The sequence below is a fragment of the Homalodisca vitripennis genome, chromosome 4 (genome assembly GCF_021130785.1).
Source record: "Homalodisca vitripennis isolate AUS2020 chromosome 4, UT_GWSS_2.1, whole genome shotgun sequence".
NCBI lineage: Eukaryota > Metazoa > Arthropoda > Insecta > Hemiptera > Cicadellidae > Homalodisca > Homalodisca vitripennis.
Window position 1 is genome coordinate 93115831 of NC_060210.1, and position 27990 is coordinate 93143820.

Consider the following 27990-nt stretch of genomic DNA (forward strand, 5'->3'; position numbering starts at 1 on the left):
GCCCCATAGAGGAAATGTATCAAATACTGTATTATTCATATAATTTTGTACCAACTGTTAAGCTATAAAATTAAAACACAAACATTCTTCCACAAACTGTATTGATTCCTCTGGTAATACTCATACTTTGTATGCCCATATCATACAGACCAATATAAACTATAAGATCAGGTTGTAACATAAATACTACTCTTCAGTTAGAATTATAGGAAAATATTGAGAAATATTTCAAGTTAACGGGACTGCTGAATTTAAAATGAGAGAGAATGCCATTCAACTAATTGGAGCTCTCCACATTCCCTTTAAGTTATTGGATTCACTATAAAGTAGGTAACATTAATTTATAGATAATCCTAGTTTTTTCTTTTAACTCGTTGCAAAATTAGGGCAGACAAAATTTTTATAACTTTGCACACACACACACACACACATATATATATATATATATATATATATATATATACACACACACACACATATGTATGTATAGGAAAGTTAAATTACATTTCAGAACAACAGCTTTATTACACTGTATCATGGCCTGTTTATGTAGTATATAAAATAAAAACAAACTGAATTGTATTTAAAAAATCATTTATTTGTTCCATCTGGATTATTAGACTCTAACTGGTGAGTATACACAACTTGGATGGTGATGGGTGTGCTGATGACATCTTCCTGTACATTGGCTCCACTTATAACTCCGGGCACAATGGTAGCCTCCGTTTTTAACCTGAAAATATCACTAGAATTTGATCTACATTTATACAAAACAAAAATATAGTGTTTCTATAAAATATTAATTATAAGAAGACAAAATAAACTTATTTTTAAAATTAATATGCCAATGCTAAATGATCTCTAGGACTGACTCGTCACTCAGCTGCTCTCTTAAGTTTTTCACAATATAAAAATCATGGAAAGTAAAACTTGAGTGACATACTTGGATTTTTATTTAAAGGTAACCTTATATTACATAAACACTTTTTTAATTGCTCATAATATGAACGAAGATAAAAGAACACACCAAAGAAATAGACTGGGAAAGTGGCAAGTGAAGCCAGGTCAAAATGGTCTCACCAATATGGAGTGGGGAGGATTCACTACCAAGCATCACATCTAGCTATTTCCCTAACTCTTCAACAGTTTTAGATCGTTTGAAAAACAATAAGAACAAATGATGCTGTCTTCTGAATGTTTTATGTGAACAAAAACAGTTTGTTAATTTTTTAAACTAGTTAGATGTATTTTTAATTTATATTGTAATTCATAAAAAATTTGTTGTATTTATATAACTAAGAATGAAAATGCTCAAAGTCTCATTTCTTACATTAAACACACAATAGATAAAACACTTCAGTACTGCCTCCATAACAACTTAGCAATAAACCCATTGAAGTAACACAACTCAATTTTAGTCGCAAACATGAAGAAATACAAAAAATTCATAACATCTTTACAGAACAGCAAACTAAATTTTTGGGCTTAACAATAGATTCTGACCTTTCCTGGACTGCTCATGTTGACATAGTAAGTAAGAACTTAGCTCTGGAGTCCATACGGTTTGTAGAATGAAATGGATAGGAGGGCTGGTGGCAGCTAAGACAGCGTATCATGCCTTGGTGGAATCCCACATCAGATATGACCTGATTGTGTGAGGAGGAATCTCCGAGCACAACCTCAAAAGATTATTTGTACTTAAAAAAAAAGCCACAAGAGCAAATGCCAATCTCACCCCAATGGAAAGCTGTAGACAGGGTTACAAAACTCTCAAAATCTTGACAGTCACGGCTCTGTATATTCATGTAGTGGTTATGCATGTTGATCAACTGGAATGGCCAAGAGGAAAGGACACTGTTGCCTACAACACTCGAAGAGCTGCTAACTACCAATTGTCTCCTCATCATACTACTAAATACATAAAACACCATCTTATGCAGGACGGAAATTCTACAATTCACTACTAGAGAACAAGAAATGCCTACAAGGAAAAACACTTCAAAGACAACTGTACAACTGGCTTGTTAAACAATCAGTCTACACGATTCAAGAGTTTTTCGCCCTGACATTGTAAATAAAGAATTTAATATATTTTATTATAAAATTGACGCCATTACATTTCTTGAAGATTTTTTAAATAAAGATTTCTGATCATATAGAAAAAATACCATTTCTCCTTAACAGATTATGGTATCTGTATTTCATCTAAATAAAAGCCATTACAAATTAGCATTTACACATTTTATCTTCAATTTCATTGACAAAGGCAAGTAACTTAATTGAAGTTCACTGCAGAAGATTTAATGGGCTAGTTTGATAACAATTTTAAATAAGTACAATACTGTTGAGTCTGGAATCCACCAAATCTTCAAATAAGTATATTCAATGAGTCTGCTGTGACTATTTGCAGACAACAACACATCAACATTATGCAACTTACTAACACAGGTTATTGTCTAATTTTTGTACGAAATAAAGAAATAGCAAGTGTGAACCGTAAAAGAATCTTCCTATTTTTCAAGAGTCCACAACTCTTTTGGGAAAAATTAGCAGGGTTACATTACAACAGACTATAATTGGTCACAGTGATGAGCGGGTAGCAGTGCCTAACGATTCCTCTTTATAATACTAGTAGTAATAATAAATAATCTCATTTACAAATCAAAATGAAAGTATAAAATTTACGGTACAAGACAGAAAATTGTAATCTTGAAGGCCTGTCTTAAGCCTTCTCTTTGATTATCATGTACCTGTGAGTCTTCCTATGCCTGTTTAAGTCAGTCTTGGCCTTGAATGTGCGTTCACATTGAGTACATGGGAACATTGGCACACTGGTAGAGTGCATCACTCGCTTGTGTCTCTGTGTAGCTCCTCTAGTCTTGAAAGAACTCCCGCACATGTCACACAAGAACGGTCTCTCTGTGGTGTGGGATGCCTTTAAAAAGAGAGTACAATCATCACATTTATACAGAAACTAATTTATATGCAACAAAATTTCTTTAAGAAATTAAATAAAAAATCAAATACACTTGTGTCTAACATTATTCTCTAGTGAAATGAAACTAAATATTTGAAATCAACGCATAACTTCCCACGTCTAATGGTTCTCTTCAAATATCACTTTACCAAATGCAGTATTTTGTAGAAAATTAGGATAATCTTTATATACAGGGTGTTGAACATGTGTGGAACCACCATTCTATCTATTGAGTGGTTAAAGAAAAAAATTTAGATTTTGTACACGGTATACTATGGTTTTACCTATCTTTTGGTGCCTTATGTAATTTATGATCACTGATAGGGGACGTCCTGAGGAGGATGCAGTAAAAACTTCTTATAGAAGTCTATGGTAAATGACACCTAATTTTAAAGGCCATTTTTTCTGAGTAAGTAGCCACAAGTTTCATTTCAAAAGTACCACTCTAGCAAAAATGGAGACTGTTTGAAATTAAAAAACATTAGAATCTCTTTTGGCGTTTCCTGGTTCATCTAATTAATATTACACAACTTTATAGACTGGCATATTTTGCTACTTTAAAGACCAGTGGGCCAGAGCCCAAAGGGATTTTCAAAATAAGAATAAGTTTATATTCATCCCAGGGACAATAAGAATGTCGAAGTAAAATTTCAGAACAGCCAGTTGAGTAATTTATGCGTGAAAGAAAAAACCACAAAGGCACTTTCGCATTTATAATATTATTAGGATTTGTTTAAGGCTTTTATATATACATATATATATATATATATACATATATATATCTATAGTATATATATATTTATATATATATATATACACAGGGTGATTCATGAAGTTCTCCCCCCACTTCTACAGCACATTGTACTAGTAAAAATAATGAAAAATGTTATATAAACATTAGGTCCGAAAACGCTTCGTTAGCGAGTTACAGCTAGCGAAAGATTTCGCCTGAATTCCTGGGTAAAGAGTAAAATAAAGCCATACTGAACTTTTGGAAAGGTTAATTAAGTAAGAAATATCGTGGATTCTTATGTATTTTTACCCTGATAAAGCTAATAAAATAGGTTTCAGAACTGTACCTGTAGTAGTTTTTGAGGGATTCAGGGTTAAAATGCAAAAAAATTGGGGCACGAAACAATGTTTTTTTTTAAGTTTGATGTACAATAACTTTTGTTAAATTGGTAATAAATACATAAAATCAACAAACATTAATTGTAGAGAATTTAATTCTGAGAAAATTGATATAATCAAAGTCTAAAATAAAACAGAAATAAGTACCAAAAAATCGATTTTATTCAGTATAATACATTACTAGCTGTAAAGAAATACCGTACGGTATTTAGTTAAAATAAAACAAAAACAAAATGTTTGTTCCTTAATGATGAGATAAATTGAGAAAACAAGATTATAACTGTTAAATAAATTTGTTTGTAAATAAAAATATTATGTTTTATTTACGTTGTATTTTTTTTTTTATAAAAATTTACATCAAATGTTCGAAAATAAATGAAGCAAACATTTTCCCATTATTGTTTACTAATCATCGAAATGCAGTTTTTTGTTTTATTAATTTCTAAGTTGGTAACGCACGAATAACAGCTGATCAACAATGGTATTCTGTACTGTTTACGTTAGAACTGTGTATTAGTGGTGTTTTTTGCAAGCTACAGCAGCAGATCGGGTTCTGTGAATCGTGTTTATTAAATGCAATTTTTCTGTGAGTTATAATTCGATTGTTTATTCAGCGAAAAAATGCCTTACTTATTTACATCAGAGGAATACGCTGATATGGTTTTTATTTTGGGTTACTGTAATGGTAATGCTAGAGCTGCTGTAAGAAGAGTATGAACTACGTTACCCTAATAGGAGGATTCCAGATACCAAAAACAATTTCAGGAACTTTTCGTACTCTTCGGGAAACAGGATCACTACCAAGTACTAGAACCAATTATGAACGAGCTGTCCAACTTGATGATGATATTGTTATAATGCTGTTCATCGAAGTCCAGGTGTAAGTACACGACGTATTTCTAGGCGGATAGGAGTTTCGCAGTCAACAGTGTGGAGGTCACTTAATCGAAACAAATTTTATCCGTTTCATAAACAAAGGTTTCAACATCTACAGCTAGGGGATGGTCCGCTTCGCTTGGAGTTTTGCAACTTTTTTAATATTAATAATCAACTCTACAAGCGCTCGTATTTTGTTTACGGATGAGGCACAATTCACTCGGGATGGTGTCAATTTTTATGCTGGTTAGTATAATAACATTCACACAGTTATTTATTGTCAATAAAGAAAATAACAAAACAGTGTAAAGTGAAAGAAACGATCTACCGGTACAATCTTTCAGCGGTAAATTTAGTTCAGTAGGTTTCCGGCAGTGCGAAACAAAAGAGATGAATCACGGCGTCGCATCAAGACCAACCCAACCCATCCCTGTTGGCCATTGTTGACCATTTTATTTCACCACGAGCTTATTTTTTTAAACCGATTTTCATAATTTAGGTCTCTATTTTTTCAGGTTCAAATACTCTAATGCATATGAAATGACAAAAACATTATAAAAACAATGTTTATTTTGAACTATAATATCTATTGTTTAGGCTATACATTGTCAAATATTTGACGCACAACACTTATTTTTTACTCAATTTAAATAAATTATTGAGTGTATGTATTTCTTTCAAAAATTATGTGCTAATATAATATAACAAGTAAAAAAATATTTTCATATTTTTTTACATTGCAAACCAGATTATTTTTTATGAGTAAATTCTTCAACGTGAGACTGTTAACAAAAAATGTCATAACTCAGTTCCTTCTCAAAGTATTTGAACATATCTTATATTTTATTTTAGCCAAACAAACATACTTACTAAGGGTATATTCAAAAATTACATAAACATAAAAGTATAAGTAAATATTTGTAGCTTGTTTCTGAATTTTTGTTACAAAATATTTTCATTTTTTCAAAAGTTTTCTTTTTTGTAAGCTTGTAATAAAATAACAGTTTATTTTGTTGTTGTTTACTTTTAGTGTTTTCAAATAGCATGTATAATTTACAATAGAAAACTGTTTTTCATTCAAATAAAAAATATAGTCACATTTGGAGGTAAAAAAAATGAAAAACCCAAACCCTTGTGCATTTTTGTACATTTTCGCTTTTGTAAAAGAAAATTGGCAAATATTACAATTTTTGTTTAATAGAAATTTTTAATATATTTTCTAATTTGGCATATAATTCTCTACATTTTTATACATTTAACATTTTGACCTTACTGTAATATTTCAATACCTTACAGAGGTCCAAACTTGAAATTTTCATATAAAAACTTTTTGCAATTTCTCATTATTTTCATGAAAATATATAGTAAGGCAAAGAATATCAAAACGTTTTATTCCTATTTAAAACAGTAAACAACTTCTGAGGAAGAAAAATGATATATAACAATATATGGTTTCTTGATATTAAGTATTTTTTACAAATTTTTAAAAAAAAAACCCTTGCAACACGTCAAAAATGGACTGACGTTTTATCTTTGGGTAACATGGACACACTTCTAGGGTTAATATCATTGTAGATGTGTAAAAAAAATTTTTTTTGAAAAAATAATTTTTAAGTTCTACTGTCCGTCACTTTGAAACTACTGGAGCTACAAAATAATGTCAAATTCACAGAATATACACAATTTTTATTCTAAACAAATTACTTCTTATAAATTTTTTTTCTATTTACAAGAACAAAAAAGTTAGATGGGAAAAACTAAAATATATGTATAAACTGGTTTTTTTACTCCCGAGTCACTAGAAGGGGCTTGTCTTTTCCTCCCAGTAGTGTAGGGCCTATAATAGTATAATAGTGGCCTTAGTTTGTCAAAGCACAGTATATTTCGTTAAATATAAAACCGGAATTGTCTTATCGCAAAAACCCTCCCCATCCTCAGACAGAGGTCAAAGTCGAGCGATCTAGTAGATAACGTGACTACAGATTCTCGCCGCCCGTTCAGCTGGTGCGCCGCATTCTTGTACTTTTCGTGCCGAAGTGTCTGTCGAGTGCGTCGCTTTGTTGTACTTCCGTGTTTTTACTGTGTGTGTAATAGATTAGTGATGGGTGACACTTGAGAATTTTGGGATTTACCCAGGAGCGAAGAGGGGGCCATTCGTTTTTTTACAAGATCATGACTAGTTTGCCTACATCTAAAATATGCGTTGCGGTCGGCAGTTGCTGCTGAAGGCGGAAATCCACTAGACTCACTCATCCTTGATATTGCTGCTTTCTGGGCGTCACAGGAAACCCATTAACAATTAATAATCATTGTAAGTTTGTAATTGAAGAGTTGCTTTTTCGTTCTATAATGTTTTTTTTTTTTTCTATAAATTTATTTGTTTGTGTTCCTCATACTGGTGTAGTCGGTATAATCCCAAAGTACCCCAACATTTTCCATTACGAACGAATAACCTAAACATTTACCGGTCACACAAACAACGAGATAAACAATAATATACTGACAATAACAGTACGCAAAGTCGTCAAACAAAACAGTGACGAGATGAGTAGACAGCTGTTCTCTCGTCTGCCGCCAGGTCAAACGAAAACCGTCGGAATCATTTAAGCCAGCAAACATTAGTAACATGAATACACACTATACTATATGATATGTATAGGAAATTTCATGGAGAATACGATAGTCCAAACTAGGCCTAAAAATAATGGACGGTTGTGAGCAACGGCCTTAAATGTGAAGCGACGGCTGTGACGGCGCTTGCCACTTCGCGGCGGCGTGAATCATACGTCTCAGACGGCGCTTGCCACTTAGAGGGTTAAATAATATCGTTAGCTTTTAATAAAAGGATTTTAGTATAAATATAATTTAGAATGTTTAAAAAAATAAAAAATTTAAAATATTTTATTGAACCATTTTAGGGTCAATTCATTTTAAGTTTATTTTTAGAGATTTTAGAGAAAGAGTTTGACTAACTTTCTTGTATGATAGGGAGATTGAAATAATGTTTTTTATTATTTACTCACTAGTTTTAAAATTATTTCAATATCTTTAAAAATAATTTTGCAATTAAAATCTCCACAAACTCTAGTTTTTTAACTAATCTACAATTAGTTTTAGTCTTTATTAATTCATTGCAAGAGGCAGGTAGGGGAAATTCTAAATAAGATTATTCCACTGAAAACCAAAATTCATTCAATATTATGTGGCAGCAAAAATGTTAATCACTACTCTTTTGTAAAAAAGAGAATGTAGATACTCTTCGTTCTTGTTTCCACTACACCTTAAATAACCTATACTTTTCATAAATTATAGATTGTTTTAAAATTCTAGCATTTCAGCACAGGTTTGATTGATAAGTATCATTGATAAGTAAATACCAACTTCTTTCTCTAATGACTCAAACAATACTTATTAATGTACTTTCACATTTGAACATCCACAAATATTGATAAGGTTTCCATTGATTTCTGGGAATCGAAACACTTCATTTATCTGATTTCCTAAGACTTAATTAAGAAACACATTTTCCATTTACGTAGGCAATTATCTCAAAACATTTAAATCCACAAAAGTTAGTCTGGTTAGTCTGACTGAAACAATATAAAACCCATACAAAAATTATTACCTAATTCTTAAAAAAAGATAGCTTGGAATTCTTTATACTAAAATACTAATATGCAATAAAGGCTACATTGTGCATTCAATCTCGAAAGTGATCTGACAAACCAGATGTTCACGGAGGAAGACTGATGACGTGCAGATCTTTCCACAGTGTTGACAGGTGAAAGTCTTGTTCACCTCTCCATGGATGACCTTGTGCTGTGTTAGAGTGTCATTGCGTTTGAAACTCTTCCCACAGTAGTGACACAGGAACTGTCTCAGGCTACCGTGCGCATCGTTCTCATGTCGCGTCAGGTGGGCTCGCAGCTTTGACTTGTACGGACACTGGAATAGCACAACCCATCACCTTCAGTAGTGTCCAAGACTTGGATTTCCTATTGGTATGTTCATGAATTTCTTTAGACTCATACCATAAATATTTTCTTATTAGGCTAAATTATTAGTAGAATATTACTAAAAATTTTAAAATTAAAAAATAAATATAACGAATACGGCATGAGAATAGTTCTGCAATCACTGTTTTGTTATAATACAAACAAAAAACTGAAATCAAATCAAACTCTATTACACTTTTTTATGTTTACCCTGAATTTTGTGTACCTAAATGCCTTCTACTTCCAATTAATAAGAATAAAGAAAGCTTTATTACAATATTAAATACAAAGTGTAGTATTACATTTGTATTACAACTTTATCTACAAACAGTGACTGATCATCTTCATGTTCCATCCTTTAAAACCATTACAGAGAGCTTGAGACTGCTTCAAAGTAAAATTTTATTCTGGTGATCTATATGAACACATACATTTATCATTGCTCTTCTCTATCTTAGTTACCTCTCATATGAGGTGTGGCTAGAAAACAGCACTGAAGCTAAAAAAATTGGCTTGCAAATATTTACAATTTTATGTTACAGTATTCAATGTGCCCCCTCCTCAGTCTCTACACCACTCCATGCAAATATTCTACTGTTCGTAGCAATTTTATTGATCATTTTCTGTAAGAAAGTTTGTGACTTCCATAACTGTTCGTTTTCTACTTTAATAGTCTCAAATCTTGTTCCTTTCAAAGCTGACTTGACTTTAGGGAATACAAAAATCATAGTTGGTGAAGTCAGGTGAGTAGGGTGGATAGTTTAATATGGGAATGTTGTGTTTGGCTAAAAGCATCTTCATTGACAAAGCATTGTGAGTATTGTCCTGATGGAGAATCCATATCTTGTTTTGCATTCTCCATAAATGTTTATGTATAGTATTCAGGTCACTAATGTAGTAATTCTAATTCACTATTAATAGTAATTAAATCCCTTTGATATAACAAAAACAATCATAATTACTTGAATTTCGATTTTGCAATTCGTTCATTTGTTATGGCATGGAGAAGCAAGGGAACTCCATTGCATTGATTAACGTTTACTTTCGGGATCATAAGCAAAATGCCATGATTCTTAAGCATTCGTTCAGTTTAGGTGTGAGACACTTTTGAACGATTTTTGAACACACTTTTTCATGTTGAAATTATACAACGAATCTGCCTAGACACTTTCCTTATTAATTCCTGATAGCTCAGACATTGCTCTGATAGTTAAACGGCAATCTTGTTTCGGGAAGGTTAACGATTCTAGATGTTAAAACCACTTTTGGTTTACAATGGTCTGCCAGTGCGTAGAGGTCACTTTTGTCTTTGTGGACATGTTTATATATCATTTAAACCACTCAAACACTTGTGTTTGTGATAAAAAATTGCTACTGTACACTTATTTTAAAGTGTGAAGTGTTTCACTGGTAGATTTTCTAACTTTGGACAAAATGTGATGTTTACTTGCTGTTCTTTCTGAACATTCAACACTATTTTAGATCCAGAGATGAAACATTAACTACTTATAACAGGCACTATGGGCAGAATGAGTGTGGGAGTCAAACAAAACTTGAGTAATGTGTGAAGGGGAGCTCACATGACCAGCTGTAGGATATTCAGCCTTACTTTATTAGATCTGAGGCTATGCAAATATTAATCCAGTTACTTTCTAGCAAAACCTTGTACTTGGCAATATAAAAATAATTTCAGTTTAAATTTACAGTACTATGCATATACTAGGCAACATAATTAGAATTATCTTCATTAAACTAATGTACCTTAGAACACTTCCAAAATTTGGGCTGATCTTCAGGTTTGTGCAGAAGTTTTTGATGTTTTTGTAGTTCTCGAGGGGTGGATGCAATATACTCACAAGAGTTACATTTCAATTTTTTCTGTAAAATTAAAATTAATTATTAGATTCATAATGTATCATATATGAAATATAAAAAAATCAAAAATTTTATAAACTTAACAATAAGAAAGATTAATGGCTAAGTAAACTTTAAATATACAGAAAATTGACCTCTAATACTGATCACACTATATATAAAACATAAATTTTAGTTAATCTGGTATTGCTTTATAATCCTCACGTACTGGACCCTTTACAGTACAATTAATTCTCATCCACAAGATCACAATAAAATAAAATATAATCTTATTATCTGTCAGTAGAATTCTCCTTTCAGTAAAATTGATAATATACAAATGTTTTACCTGAACTTTAGGGCTATGCCTAGCTTGAAGATGCTTCAACATGAAACTGCTGCTATCTGTCTTGTAGGGACAGAGCTTACAGAGCAGTTGCGTGGCAGAATGATTCATCTTGTGGCGGCCAAGCACACTCTCTCGTATCGTCTTGAAGTCACACTGATCACAACATAATAAGTCTTTTATCTGGAACAAAAATTAAATACTTTTAATTAACAATAAATACAATCAAACAGCTTAATAATCAGTTTAGAGCAAACATTTATCAATGAATTAATGGACATCTTCAGTCAACAGTTCACTGTCTCTTTGTTCACTGTGTTAAAAATTAACAAATAACATCAACCTACTGGAAATACAGGTGGCAATACAAACATAATAATTGCTGTAACATTATGCATGTCTATTCAATTATTACTTAAAAATAAATATGTCATGGGAGATAATTTAACAGAGGGCTCAACCCCAATCTACACTTTTAGCTAAGTTTTGCATTTTTAAATTTCCTTGCCTAATAGGATTTTCATAAAACTTTTCTCCTAGTTGACATCGTTCATGTCACTGGATTTCATCACCATAATGTAGGCCTTAGGCAGAAACCTGATTTTGTAGTCTAACTTTACAAACTGTTATACTTACAACAGTATATTGTTGGTCAGCTATCTTTAAAAATATACCAATTGTAACAAATACATCACAATAATGACGTTGATGTTTTTACTTCTTTGAGAGAAATTGAACTTGTTTTTGTCAGGAAGCCGCTAGACAGAATAAACGCTAAGTCACTGCCTTCTATGCTGAATTAGCTTAACCTTCCATCAGGCGCTTAAAATTAGAAACACCATCAGGCGCTCACGGAGGTTTCCTCCAGGTTAGCGAATAATGGATATCATAGTCGTTTAAACTGTTTTTATTTGTTTAAATATTTTTACGGATTTAATTACAATGTAATATATTCATTTTTAGAAGTTAAATAAAAATTACTCTTTTATGTAATGAATTTTCCAAATAAGAAATTCAAAATCTTAAAAAATGTTATTGTATAGTAACAACATGATTTATTTTAAGGAATAATGCAATTAATTGTAAAAATGTTTAACCTACTGTAATAATATATGGAAATTAACTTAATTTTTAACTTCTTACAAAAACAACTTACTTCAATTCTTGAGTTATTATACAATGTAATGTCAATTATTACTCAAAAATTTATTCTTTACTAAAATTTTTTTTTTAATACTACACAAAGTTTCAAAACATTTTCCTTCTGGTTATTATAACGACAATGTTCACTCCATAAACAGTACTGAAATGTTCCCTAGCACACGGGTACTGTACTGACAAGTCTCTCGTCTTCATTCTCCATTTCACAAAATTCAAATAAAATATATTGTAAAACTTAAAAAGATACCATCACAGGTCACACATTTAGGCGCACACGGATTAGTACTCCATAAAAACTAAACACAATAAGGCGCTCACGGAGATTTCGTCCAAGCACTACAAACACAACATCGGGCGCTCACGGAGGAATCGTCCAGTCTCGTACGGAAGTAGACGTCATACTGACAGATTTTGACAAAGATAAGCGGGAGGCTATTGTTTCGCTTCCCCGAAAGATGCTCGTGAAGTACTCTGTGGGAAACGACTGCCAACATCAGAAAAGTAGTACTATTTGTAATAATAAAAAATACACGGAGGAAAACTCCGTTTAGCGCCCGATGAAGGGTTAACTAGCAACACTGCTCTTCTGTACTAATGCAAATCAGTATTTCCTCTTTAGTTTTCAGGCTTTCCTATAAAATATTATGTATAAATTGTCTAATTTCTGTACAATTATTACCAAGATGCAAGATGGTTCTCTTACCCTCCAATGGCCACTTAAAGTATAAATTTGAGATATCAAAGTCACATACAGACACAATTTTTTTCTAGAAGAGACAAACTCCATTTCCACAGTTGATTCTGTTTTATTTTCTTTACCTGATTGTAATACTAGTAACATCTGTAAACTAGTGATTGTAAGGAACATTTAAAAACATTATTTTTACTCAGAATACTGAATGTTTAAAAACTCCTAAAAAGGATAATGGTAACTAAAACTCATTTAGGAGACAATATAATTCTAAACTCTACTGTACTTACTTTTTCATGCAGTTTTGCATGTTTGAGAAGATGGTTTTCTCGTTTGGCTTTGAAAGAGCATTGATCACAAAAATATTTGTATTGCAATGTTTCCTCATGCTTCCGTCTTTTCTCCGACTCACACATTCTGTAACATCAAATTCGAAGGCTCTAACATTGACAGCTTTATGATTATCAAGAAAAAGGCATCCTGCTTCCAAGTATGCATCTCATATGTATGTGAATGAGTTGAAAACAATTGGATCTCATAAAGACTAAGTAATTTTATATAAGTTGAAAAGTTAACTTATATAAGACACCCTTAACACTTTGCAATCAGAAGGCCTTTAATGAGGCCAAAACTTCTCTTGCTCAGTTTGGATGGAGTCTAAGGTGGTTCTTCTCTCAGCTCGCCAGGCCACACATAGTGGCCGGCAGAGTTCTGCGTCAACATTTGCCTCACTTTACTCAGATTTAAATGGCAGTATTTAATCTTGGCTCTTTAAATTGCTGAGATTTAAATGTAATTCTCAAATAACTTAAAAGTTTATTAGCAATAAGGTTCAAACTTTATCGGTTGGTAACTTATTATTTGTAGAATAAAAATACAATCAGCCTCAAGTAGGTCTTTTCAACATAATATAAACTCCACTAAATGAACTAATATTTTAATTAATTGATAGGATACGTTAAAGCAGCTACAGTGACACTAACATTTGAATAAAAAACAATTCTGTACGAGGTTTCCACAATATATATTGGAAATAAAGTAATATTAATTTAGCTACTTATTTGACTGAGATATTGCAGCACTTTTCAGCCACAATAACATAAGAATTGAATTTTATAACTGCACAATATAGAGGACCACAGTGGCTTGGTGAGCTGATTGGCAAAGCAGCAAGGCCACTAAGTGTGGCCCGCCAAGGTGAGGGACAGGGCGTGATCATAATTAATGACCTGACTGACTTCACACAGAGAACAGCCATTAAAAGTCTCCAAAAATGTATCTCAGCAGACAGCTAAATCCACTATAACCTCCCAAATGGCATCAACAAATTACCTAAAAATTAGTACAGTTTGGAAACTTTTCAACTATTAAAAAGTTATAGTGTGGAGTGTGGACTTTTGGGAAACTCAGTATAGGCTTTTACTGGATAAATTCTCTAATAAGACTACAATGAAATCCTGCTAACACAAATATCAAAGGTCTTCTTAAGAATTCATGCCATCAAGGAATTTGTGTTCTTGCCATGTTTTTGAGGGTGGCAAAACGTGGTGTTGATGTTCATCACTGAGTTGTGAAAAATAACTGACTGATGCCACTCTATCCTGGCTTCTACTACCTTTCCTTCTTGTGTGAAACTGATGACAGACTTTACAGTATGTACTACATTGTTCCTAATATCCATAGTGCATTCTCACTATACTTAATTGCTTATACTTATAAGTAACAATGGCTGCTGCTGAGTTATTGTTAACTTTGCAAAATTGGGTGTATTGGGATTACTGACTGGGGAACGTATCAAAACAATATTCATGTTACAATAAATTATGGTTTAATATAATAAAAAAAATTGTGTTAAAAGGATTTATTTCATTGTTCATTATTAGTTTTTTGTCTGAAATAATAAAAATCATCATACTGCTGTAACCTGAAGTTATTGAACCTGTAAAACATGTTATAGAGGTACCTTTTTCACTGAGTCTTAGGTCAAGAAATTTGGGGCTATTCAGGTTTCAACTATCAAGGTTCAACTGTATATTAGAACATTATTTGTCATAAATACATTAAAATATGAACATTAATTCAGAGAAACAAAACTATTACTACTATTAATATTAATACTTTCTTGAATAGAAAATTATATTGATACTAATTTAATCACTATTTTCAAGGGGAAATCAATCATACTCAGGTTCAATCATCTAAGTCAATTGGTGCATGCATAATACCAGGTGTTTAAAAATTAATATTGGAGTTTTAACGTTTTGTAGTATTTAATATATCAATGTTAAAATTAAAATTAATACATGAAACTAAAAAGCAACTCAAATAGTTATAACTACAAGCTTACAAGTTTTCAATGTGAGCTCCATTCATCACATGGCACACATCAAGTGATAGACAGCCTAGTTCTTCCCAAACTTTGATCAAAGTGTCTAGAGTGATTGTTGCAAAAGCTGCTTCAATCCTGTTCCTTAATTCAGGCAGATCAGCTGGTAAAGGAAGTCATGTGAATCAGTCTCTATCATTAGACCCCTTGCGGCCAAACCAGCAGTCGAGTACAGAGACGTTCAACCAATCATGTACTGAATTATGCCAGTGAAGCGGTGCACCATCTTGCTGCCAAATGAAGTTCTGTAGTTCATCTTCTTTCAGTTGAGGAAATAACCATAGTTCTACAGCATCAAGATAAGAAATACCAATTAGTTTCTTCTCCAAAAAGAAACTTTAACCTAGATATGGCACACAAAACATTCAATTTAGAGGTCTTGTGCAATTGTACCATCTCATGAGGGTTTTCTGAGCCCCAGATACTCACATTGAGTGTTCACATGTCAATAGAGGTGAAATGTTGATTCATCACTGAAAACGACGTAATTCAGAAAAATCACCATTGTTGTGCAAACACATTTCATTGCAAGATTGGCACATAAACCATAGCCTGAAGGCTTTAGAGTCTGTAACAACTGCAAACCATAAGGATGTAGTTGAAAACATTTCTATAAAACTTTCTAAACAATCGTCACTGGAATTGCTAATTCACAACTAGCCTTCCGAACAGATTTCTGTGGGCTACGCTTGAAAATCTCTCTCCTCACTCAACATCTTCTTTACTAACCATTGGTCATTCCATACTCTTCTATTTTCAACGGGCAGCCAGTATCTCCAAACTGATGATACCACTTATGGATGTTATTATCATTTTGCCTTTGCAAACTACAAAACAAGCCTTCTGTTCACAAGCCACCATTTTTGTGGCACACTTTAAAAAGTGTTAAAACCCCGATATTCATTTATAAACCTAGGTATTTTATTAAATTAGAATATTATTTTTAAAATAGAGCAAGTAGAAATGAATTAATGTAATATTATATTAATTTACAACAATGAATTAATTGTGAGACACACCTTTTCTCAAAAGTCTCATCCTCATCAATGCAGAGAAGCTGGCAGAGTTTGTCTAGTGGATGCTGGTCCGATGGTGATGTATTGAGATCAACACTGGGGATTTTTTGTTTGTTTTGAGATGTTACAGTTTTCACAGGATTAACAGCAATATCCACATAGATCTCTTTCAGATCAGAACCAGAATCATCACTTTTAGCCCCTACATTCTGAAAAAAATTAAAACCTCCAATATATTTAAGGTGACTTATTTTATCTACTCTTGACAATTAAAACATATTATCCTATATTTACAATAATGATTGTGCTTAGATAACCAAGAAAAGACTTAAAAGTCAACTTTGCCCTTATGCCTACTTCAACCAAAAAGCGTCTACTACCGGCTAAGTTTTCAATTTTTTTCTTTTAATATCATGGTTGTTTTCCTATTTTCAGTGACATATATATATATATATATATATATATATATATATGAATTTTTTGGAGGATAAAAAAATCCCCCGTCCCTTTTTAAAGACACCTCAAAGTCTTACTGAAAGATATCACACGTGCCATTGAGTTGATATGCGCAAGACATTGGCAATTTTAAAATTTACTCCCTTATCCCCCAACAAAGGGGGGGGGAGATTTTTTATCCTTCAAAATAGTATTTTAATAATTTTGGTGAAGATTGTAATGTTTTTGGGGAAATGCATATATTTGTGTGAAACGGGTTAAACACTGTTCCTAATGTTGGTATGACTGGAGCTGTAGTGGGAATGGCTGTTTATTCCCCGCATATTGCAGATGAACCAGTGAAGATCAAGCATTCACATTACAACAAAGTGAGGTTAAGTGGCATATTAGTGTATTGTTGTTTATTAAAATGCGCTTAACTGTTGAAGAACGCGTATTCGTGATTGAAACTTATTTAGAAATGAAATCTCCTGCTGTTTGTTGGCAACGGTTCAAGGACAAATTTGGAAAAGAAGCACCGGGTTAAAAGTGTAATACAAAAATTACTGTAGTTAAACAGTTTCATGAAACAGGTTCAGTGTTAGACAAGCGTCATGACAGCAGTGGTCAGTTTTAGCTCTACACATAAACGCATTCCATTAGGTTCAGCCCACGTTGTTGTGAGAAAAATACTGAAAATGTTATCCATACCGAATGCAGGTTTTCCAAGAACTGAAGGATGGTGATAATGTCAAAAGCGTTCACTACTACCAATGATTCAAGACATTCATTAGAGGCAACACTGACCTTCTAGATCAAGTGTTCTTTACAGATGAAGCTTGGTTCCATCTCGGAGATTATGTTGATAGCCAAAACTACCGGACCTGGGGTACTGACAACCCGCACATGTTCATAAAAACTCCACAAAAAAAAGTATGGAGTGCAGTTTCAAGACAAGAATAAAAGGACTTTTGCTTTTTGAAACAACTGTAAATGCAGCCCTCTACCAAGACATCCAACAGTTCATAGGCTTATTGCTAGAGAATGAACGTTACAGCTGGCTGCAACAGGATGGTACCACCTGCCATACAGCTCACTCTAGTATGGAGATGCTACAGGATCTTTTTGATGGAAGAATAATTTCAACAGGATTGTGGCCACCACGATCCCCTGATCTGTCTAGTCTTGACTTCTTTTTGTGAAGCAGTGTAAAAGAAATTGTTTACAGCAATCCTCATACCCTACAGGAATTGAAGACAAACATTACCAATACAATTAATGAGATAGACAGTGTACAGCTGAGAAGCGTGGCCAGGAACATGGTGAAACGTGTTGACAAGTGTATGGAAATGGATGTATGACATTTTCAACATTTGTTGTAATTCAGTACAATTTGTCAATAAATAAATTGTTATTTACACAAATTGGGGTCTCTTTTAAGTTGAACACTCTGTATGTATCTGTATATGTGTGTGTGTGTATATATATTAAACAAACAAAATATACACATTCACCCGGCAAATGAGAGATCTGGGTTCGAGTCCCGGCGGAGCAAGTACTTTTTGATCATAATCCCACGGTGTGAGGCGACCCGTGCCTAAGGGATGCATGGCGCAGGGGTTGTGCGTCGTAAACGAAGCCCTTGGGGGTTGGGCGCCCCCCAAGCGTAAATAGCCTTACCTGGTCATGCGGGGCTCTGGCTGGGTGGACCGTTATTTCCTCGGTACTCGTGGGACCTTTTATGGATTCTTTCAATAAAAACAAAAAAACACCAACAGATTTAGATCTGGAAGAACTGCAACGGGCAGTTGCATCCGGCACCCAGGCCTTGGATGTATCTGCCTGTTCCTCTAGCGCTACCACCATCGACGACGATGTAGTACTCGATGATGCAAGCGGAAGGGTTGAGTCCATGGACACAGACACTGGATCATGTGTAATGGACTACAACCTTAAGCTCCCCTTTAAACTGCGCAAGCGTTGGGCGATGGAGCAGAAGAAGGCCGACGGCACCTGGCTTCCGGACAGTCAATGGAGGAGGCAACGGGCAAGATGTTGGCCAACGAAAGAAGGAAGATAAGGAAACAGAGGGAGAAAGCACCGGAGGCAACTGCAGGTGCAGTCTCTACTCCTAGTGGAAAGAGAGGGCGCTCGGGCGGTTCTTCGGCGGAAAAAACCCCTGCCGAAGAGGCGCTTGACCGCACCTCCTGAAGCAAGCAGAGCGTGCGAGGAGGGAGGAGGGATTGGAGAAACATTCAGGGAGGTTCTGACGGGACATAAGCTAGTCTTGGTCCCTGCGAACTTTCCTGAGAGGCGCCTCTCAGAGGAGGAGGCTATGGAGCTTCGGGGGCGCATTCTCGACGAGGAGGTACTCTCAGCAGAGGGTGTGTGCCTGCAGTTCAAGAGGTGTGTTTCATGAAAGGGGGCTCTCCGTCATGCTGTGTGGCAGTGACGAGACCAGGGATTGGCTGCGGGGTCTGGCTCCGGGGCTGGGGATCGGTGGCCCTGGGGGAATATGGGTGATCTGTGGGGACTACAAAGACCTCATAAGATCTACCAAGGTCTTCCTAAGGGTTGATGGTCCATGGCCGAGAAGGACTCTGCGACCATTCTCAAGGCCATAAATAAACCAGAATGCTGGGATCTCTGTGTTGGACTGGAGGTTGTTGGAGATGTCCACACGGGAGATTTCCAGAACACTCGTAATTTTAATAGATGAACAATCTTCAGCCACTCTTAAGGGGAGGGCTGGAGGGTGTTCATTGGTGTGGAGCAGGTCCAGCTGAGGGCGTGGGGTGGGGCGGCTGATCATGGGGATCAAGGGTTCTTCAGATCAACCTGCAGCACAATAAGGCTGCCTTGGCTGTATTCTGCAGACGCTTCCTGTCGGAAGATTTTCATGTGGCTCTGATACAGGAACCTTGGATCAGCAAGGGAAAAATATCAAGGCTTTCAATGACAGGGGTGAAAATTGTTAGTGCCCAGGTTGAAAATGCCAGGACATGTATTGTTGTAAGCAACAAGGTGGACAGCATTCCTGTTCAGGAATTTTGTTGCAGGGATCTTGCCACAGTCAGGCTGATGGTGGCTGGTACTGGACGAGCCCTGCTAGTTGCATCATCATATCTACCGTATGATGATGCGGAGTCCACGCCCTCCAGGGAACTGGCTGCCTTGGTGGACCATGTTGGGAGGAGTGGAGCGGAACTGGTGGTGGGATGCGACGCCAACTCGCACAACCAGGTGTGGGGCAGCACCAACACCAATATACAGAGGTAAGTTACTTCTAGAATTTATAATGTCCCGTAGTCTAATGATTGCAAATGTGGAAATGTACCCACGTTTCGCACAAGGACAAGGAAGGGAGGTGCTAGATGTGACCATGATGTCGGAGGGTATGGCTGGTCGGATGCATGGCTGGCATGTGTCTGACGAGCCTTCCCTCTCTGGATCATGCTCACATCTGTTTTAAGATCGGTGAACAGATGCTGGAAAAAGTTCAGTATAGGAATCCGAGGAAAAACACAAACTGGGTATCATACAAGGAAAACCTCAGGGCACGGCTTGGATTCCACTAATGGGAAACGGATACACAGCGCGGCGCAGCTTGACGAATCTGCTGACGGTCTAACTTCTGCGATTGTCGGCTCCTTCGATCTCAGCTGCCCGGTTATCAACAAAAATAGATCAAAGGTAGCCTGGTGGAGCTCTGAACTGGCCTCTTTGAGGAAGAGGGTCAGGGCTCTATTCAGGAGAGCCAAAACTTGGGGCACTTGGGACACCTACCATGAGGCTCTTGCACTGTACAACCGCAAAGGTTCGTTACGGCTAAGAGGTTTAGCCTGGAAGAAGCTCTGCACCGATATTGACAATGTGCAGATCTGTGCAAGGCTGCAAAAAGCTATTGGGAAAGAATCCCATCTCGCCGCTTGGTAGTCTCAAGGACGATCAAGGTGTTTACATTACTGAGTGCCGGAAGGAGTTCTGAAAAGATATGATGGGAACACACTTCCCGGACTGTATATTGTTCATGAGGGTGAACAACCACCCGAAAGTGAGGGGAGACATGCGGGTCGCGCCACCCATTTGCAGTGGAGTCTGGCGCACCGTATTGTTACCTTCAGTAGGATTGAGTGGGCTATTAACTCATTCAGTCCTTACAAGGCTCCTGGGGGCGACGGGGTGAGACCGGTTTTGCTTGCAGCGGGGAATTGGACATTCTCCTTCCCCAGCTGTGCAGACTGTTCAGAGCCTCCGTGGCTCTCAGGAACATCCCACTATCCTAGAGAGTGTCCAGAGTGGTGTTCATACCGAAGCAGGGAAGGGCGGGCATGGATCGGTCCGAAGTCTTTCAGACCGATATGCCTGTCCTCCTTCCTTCTCAAAAACCATGGAGAAAATGGTTGCCAGGTTTGTTTGGGAGGGAGCTCTTCTGGAGCGACCTTTGCACCCTAACCAGCATGCCTACACTCCAGGAAAGTCATGCAAACTCGGCCCTGCATCAATTTGGTATGCAGGATTGAGAAGACGCTGGCGGCAAAAGAGGTAGCCATAGGAGTCTTTTTAGACATTGAAGGTGCCTTTGATAATACAGCCACTCAGGCGATTATCAATGCGGTCTCAAGTTGATGGTCAGGTGTGTGACTGGATAGGGGCCTTGCTCACACGGACAGGGTTGTTGTTACAACCCTCATGGGAGCAAGTGTTAGTGCGGAAGGCTACGAGGGGCTGTCCACAAGGCGGGCGTCCTCTCTCCTCTTCTGTGGAACCTGGTTGTGGATGACCTGCTAAATTCTAATGAATAGCAGCGTGTCTTTGCACAAGGGTACGCAGATGATATTGTGATTCTTGTGAGTGGCAAAGTTCAACACAACAATCACGGAACTGACCAGTGCTGCTCTGAACATGGTGGGAAACTGGTGTGATAAGGTTGGCCTCACCAAGGCTGCCGTGGTTGCCTTTACCAGGAGGCAACAGATGGAGGGCATTGTTCCCTTTCTATTTAAAGGCTCACCCGTTGAGCTGAAGCCTGAGGTCAAGTACCTGGCGTGATCCTAGATAGGGTTCTAAACTGGGACCTCATCTAGAAAGGGTCATTGCCAAGGGTAAGTGGTCTCTAATGCAATGCAGACGTGTGATTAGTGGGCCCTGGGGACTGAAGCCGAGGCTCTTGTACTGGCTTTATGTTTCCGTGGTCAGACCTGCACTAATGTACGGAGCTGTCGTATGGTGGCCAAAAACGGAAGCCAAGACGGTGGTAGCACGTCTGGCGGGTATCCAAAGGATGGCCTGCCTCGCTATCACTGGGGCTTTTCCTAGTGCGCCAGGCGCGGCTCTGGACTGTTGTCTTAATCTCGCCCCCCCTGGACATTTGTCATTCGAGGTATGGCCAGGAGGAGTGCCTACTGTCTTCAGCAGATGGGACTCTGGTCGGACTGCAGCGGTGGGCGCTGCAGAATTAGCACTCTGATACTGGAGGATGTTTTTGTACATGATCTCTAATCAGATGCCACAAAGTTTTCCTTTGACAAAACCCTTTAGGATTATTTTACCCTCAAGGGATGATTGGTCAGAGGGGGAAGAAACCTCTTCCACCAGCGGAGCTCGAATGGTACACAGACGGCTCCAAAACAAAAAGTGGCACAGGCGCTGGAATTCTGGGAGTGAGACCATGTAGGGAGCTGGTGGTTCCTATGGGTCTGTATCCGACAGTCTTTCAAGCGGAGATCGCAGCCATTATGGAATGTGCTCGTGAGAATCTTCGTCTGCGATATAGGGGCAAGACAATTAACATTTTCACGGACAGTCAGGCAGCGCTGATGGCGCTGGATTCTTGCGCAATCAAATCCAAACTGATTTGGGATTGCTATCAGACCGTTTCCTCCCTTGCCAGTATCAACAATGTAACCGTTTGTTGGGTTCCTGGTCATGAGGGGATTCTTGGGAACGAAAGAGCTGATGCCCTGGCCAACCAGGGCTCAGCAACAATTATGACGGGCCCTCAACCGTTCTGCGGTGTTCCAAGGTGTGAATCCTCTAGGGTTGTCTCGAAATGGATTCGCGCGGAGCATGGGAGAAGGTGGAGGTTGCATCCAGGTTTGAGAGTGAGTAGAATGGTATTACAGTCACCTTCCTCCAAGGTGGCTTCGGACCTTCTCTCATTAAACAGATCAATGTCTTCTAAGGTCATTGGTCTCATTACGGGGCATGGTCACCTGAGGAAGCATCTACACAGAGTTGGCATCCTTCAGGAGGATCCGCTCTGTGGAAGGTGTAATGAGCAGGAGGAGACTGCTGAGCACCTGCTCTTTGATTGCCCTGCAATAGCAAGAGAGCGGTATGCCATCTTTGGTAGCTTGGACAGGGGTGGTGAATTTTCCCAGGAGGACTTGATAGGTTGTTTTCGGCGGTTTGTTGAACTGCTGAAGTTGTAGACTGGTAGGCCTCATGGTGTTTCCGGGGTGCGCAAAAAGCCCTTGAGGCTTAAGTGCATGGCAGTAGGCCGCCCCAAGGAAAAAAAAAAAAGAAAAAAAGTACTTTTTGCGATTTAATGTTTATTGAAATTAAATAAGGCTATTGCCATTTATACAAATTTAATGTATATATATATATATGTATATTAAACAAACAAAATATACAATATATATATATATATATATATATATATATATATATTTGTAGAAAATTTTTAAATGTGTCAGCTAACCATATAATAGAGCCTTAAAGTGGCAACTTAAAACTTCTATAATTAAATAATGTCATTAAAAAATTTTATTTCATTTTTTACTTAGCATAATAAGTTTAGAAATCTTAATTCAAATATAGCTTCAGGCCAATTAATATGAATTTTTTCAAGCTAGTTACATGCTAGGGAGATAAACTTTTACCCAGCATTTTAATGGTTAACAGTACCATTCAATTGAATTCAATTTTTTATCTTTACCCGATCATTTGGAATTACCCGTATTTGCCTAATGAGACCAGAATAGGTTATTGATTAGCACCAACCATTGTACTCCGAGTGCAATTTTAATATTTGTAGTTCTCAAATTATATGTAGAAGTAAGTGGTCCATGAATCAGTTTCAAAACAATGTACACATTGGTATTTGCATGCAACCTCAATGCATTTTAATATTAGTTTTTTCCCACCTCATCTTAACACAGTAGTACTACAGTACCAAATTTAATGTATGAAAAAACATATTTGTGATGGTTACCAATTCAAACAAAAATTATATACATGTGTACATTGCTATTTTATTGCAGAATAAATCACTTTCAAGATCATTTTATTTACTATTTATTTTACAAATGTAAATATCAAATCCATATATCTCAGTTGGGAGTGTCAGTCACTGAGTGGTTGGACTTAGGGTCAGAGTTATAAATAGCACATGTTCAAAAGCAGTATGTAACCAGTGCACTTTTTATCAGTAATATCCAACTTGTACTGTGTACTAACTCTTCTCTTTTTTTATTGGGCCATGAGGACGGGCAGACTAGGGCTGAAACAGTGATAGGCCTCTCCTAAAAAGAATACTGTAATTAAAACAAATACATGTAACATAATTTATCTTCTGTTTGATGGATAACTAGTATATATAATCTCTCTATATAGCTTTTACGCTGGTCTTTCACAACACTATGGTATATCATAGCAAACCATGCATTTCTATGTTACTTGACAAAAGAAAGCATGTTTAAACATTTTTTTGGGATAAAAAAGAAATTTTTTGTGATAAAGGGATCCTTATTGTTAAAGTTCCTTACCTCTTTTCTATGCTCTTTGTTTTTCTGGGGGGTTTTTTTCACATTAGCAACTGCACCTCGCAGAATTTGTGGTGCTGTGGAGGGTAAGACGTATAATTGAGGAGGGCTTGTTAGATCGGTTGACTCATAACTGCCAGTCGCTGTTAATTGAGTGCTGGACAGAACGAGTGTAGAGTCCACGGAAACTGTAGGTTGAGGCTGAGAGCTAGACTCAGAAGTAAAAATATTTACTTGGATTGGTTCCGTTTCTCCATTGGTTGCCGAACATAAAACATTTGTGTCAATGGATTTCTGGTCCGGATCAGTAGATTTTTCCTCTTCCCAAGACTCCAAAAGCTCTTCTAATCTTTTCTATAACATATTAGATGTATTATGTCAACACTTTAATAATCGATTATTTGAAATATTGAAGCTTATTATTAAATTTATATTTTACTGACAGACCAACTCAGTCAGGTGCCCTTTTTCAAAATCAGGCCCCTTGTCTAGAAATTGTAAAGAAACTATAAACAGTAAAACAGTACTATACAGCAGTATTGCACCACTATATGATAAATAAAAAAGCAAATAATATTTTAAGTTTGAATACTAGAATACAGAGCGAACCTGTTTAGCACAAGTATGAAAGTAAAACGGATCTGCAAACTTGAACGTAAAACTGAAAAGAACATTCTATAAATACACGATAATAGCAGTTTCAGTAAAATATCTAATATTATTTAAATATCTGACAGTTGATGTGTCAAGCTAAAAAAGATTTTGTTTAATTTTTAATCCTTTTAATTTCTTTGTTGGGGAAAAATTTCTCTATTGATTTCAAGAAAAACTAAATTGTGAGCTTATACTTCAATGCAAAATGGTTCTCGGCATCTGAACTATATAATATAATAAAAATGCAAATAGTTAAAAGCCAGTAATACACAATTCAGCATAATGAATCCACATTCTAGGGAAATAAAAATCATAGACCAGATGAAGATTATAAAAAACATAGAAAACAAGAAGCAAACAAATGTGCCTGTAGTAATTATTGTAAGTGACATTATTATTAGTACTGGGAAGAGGTCTAGTGGATGGGCTGACCTTAGTTCGGGTGATCCCCAATGAACTGAGAAAGTACCTTCCCATGGGTGACACTGTCTAGTACCATTCAAGAGCAATAGGGGATACGAACCCTACTAATGGTTGTTGGGCTCAGATGAATGCTTGTTACGCGCCCTACATGAGATGGCCATGCTGTAAAATGAACCCCAGGATCTAGACTAGTGAACCCCCCCAATTATGCTTTCTGCACCAGGCAATAGTGCCAGGTTGGGCATGACCAGTCTTGACTGGTCTGTCCGGAATCGTACCGCACACATGCTTTTTGTAAGTACTGGGGGCCTCCAATTCCACAGTGTGGTTAAAGAATACATGGCGAACAGAGCCCTTTGTGGCTCCCCCCAAGCGTAAATATCCTACCTGGTTGGTCATGTGGGACTCTGACTGGGTGGACTTTTAACTTCCTTGGTACTCGTGGGAACTTTTATAGATCCTGAAATAAAAAACGCAACAGATCTTGACCTGGAAAGATTAATATTTTTGGTTGTCTTAATCCTGAGGCCCTACTACAATTAAAGTTTCTTGTCCTCTTTTCCCAATCTTTTACAAGAGCTTTGCTGTAGGAGAAAGCTATTCTGCCATCTGGCTCTGGCCCCACCATAAAGGACTGCACTCCCTTTTTGGGGACAGTATCTGCTTTTTAATTTCCATGAATGCCCTCAAGGCCCGTCACCCAACTGAGTGTTACTTTATTTTTCTTAGCCAGTTCTACCAGAGCATTGTTGCATTCCCAGACATTTTGAATAAAAGACAGGTATCAAGTGCCTTCAGTGCAACCTGGCTGTCAGAAAGTGTTAAGTATTTTACTCCTTTTGGCCTCAATTGTATGAGTCTTCTGGCGCATAATTCTATTGCCATGACTTCCACTTGGAAGACTATGGCATGTTTTCCCAGGGGCACTGCTAGGTTAACTCCTGGTCCGTATATTCCAAATCCCGCCCTAGAGTCAAGGCAAGAATCATCTGTGTCTGTGTAGGGTAGGCCTCCTTTTTAATACATTTCTCCCTTTCTTCACTGGAGACTGTACCTATATGGTTTTTCAAAGGAGTATTTCTTAACCATTGCTTCTGACACATTGGTTAGAATTTCAGCCTCTAGAAACCCAAGAAAACCTTATTTTGAAGGTATTTTTTATTACCTTTGTACCTAGAAGCTTCGTAGGGCTCAGAGCGGTTGTCCTCATCACCTCCTGCCTCAGAGGAGTGTATCCCAAGACCGCTTCATTTCAACTCATTGTGTTCCCACAAGTAGCGGGTATCTAAAGGTCACCCCATACAGTGGCCCACTCTCCTTGGGGAAGGCTATTGGAGATCACCGGGTATCCAGAGTTAATATATTATAGAGATCAAGCTCTCCCTTGACCACGTAGCCTTCGGCATATGCTGTTCAAACTGGGCTTGGAAACCTCTCTGATCATGCTCACATCTGCTTTAAAACCAAAGACCTAGAACTTGAAAAAGTTCAGTATAGAAATGCAAGAAATACAGACTGGGTGTCATACAAGGAAACCTAAGAGTACAACTAGAATCTGACAATAGTAACTGAAAACGGACTCACAATACAGTACAGCCGGACAAATCTGCCGACAGTCTGACTTCTGGCAATTGTGAGTTCATTTAATCTCAGTTGCCCTGAGATTTAATCCTCAGTTGTATATCCATTAATATGAGGATATACAAAATAACCTGGTGGAGTTCTGAACCAGCCTCTTTCATGAAGAGAGTCAGGGCTTTATTCAGGAGAGCAAAAACTTGGGATACTTGGGAGACCACAAGGTTTGTACGTCTAATAAATTAGCCTGGAAGAAACTCTCCACTGACATTTACAGTGTGCAAGGTTATACAAGGCTTTAGCAGCTATTACCAAAAAATCCCGTCTTGCGGCTTGGTGGTCTCAGGGACGATCAAGGTAGATAAGGGTTCTAAAAGTTATAATGGGAACACACTTTCCGGACTGTATTATTTATAACAAGGATCAACCACTCAGCTGTGGAGGGAGACCTGCGGGTTGTGCCACTCAGTCACACAATTGAGTTTGGTTTGTCATGTAATAACCTTCAGAAGAAAACATGTAATAAGTGGGTCTTGGTGACTTAAGCAGAGGCTTTTGTCAAAGTCAAACTGTTTATTGTGAAACATGTTAACATGTCTAGCAAATGTCTAAGAATTAAAATTAAAGTAATGTTGTCATTAATACCACAATATCCATTCAGACATACTGTTTTTACATCCTTTTGCTCTCATTCATAC

The 27990-nt window shown here is 36.8% G+C and overlaps 1 protein-coding gene across 2 annotated transcripts in view; it reads right to left on the reverse strand.

Moving 5' to 3' along the window:
- Nucleotides 1–577: 577 nt before the first annotated feature.
- LOC124359770 (zinc finger protein 883-like) overlaps nucleotides 578–27990 on the reverse strand; it is a 44042-nt gene continuing 16629 nt past the window's right edge. The window contains exons 3-10 of one of the 2 annotated variants that reach the window (XM_046812785.1): nucleotides 24872–24991; nucleotides 16437–16642; nucleotides 13322–13448; nucleotides 11183–11362; nucleotides 10741–10857; nucleotides 8711–8929; nucleotides 2751–2935; nucleotides 578–733 (exon numbers count right to left, since the gene is read on the reverse strand). In XM_046812785.1, coding sequence (XP_046668741.1) covers nucleotides 592–733; nucleotides 2751–2935; nucleotides 8711–8929; nucleotides 10741–10857; nucleotides 11183–11362; nucleotides 13322–13448; nucleotides 16437–16642; nucleotides 24872–24991 — 1296 coding nt within the window. In that variant the 3' untranslated portion in view covers nucleotides 578–591. Of the gene's footprint in view, nucleotides 734–2750; nucleotides 2936–8710; nucleotides 8930–10740; nucleotides 10858–11182; nucleotides 11363–13321; nucleotides 13449–16436; nucleotides 16643–24640; nucleotides 24992–27990 lie in introns of both variants that reach the window. The other variant, XM_046812784.1, reaches the window with a different exon arrangement.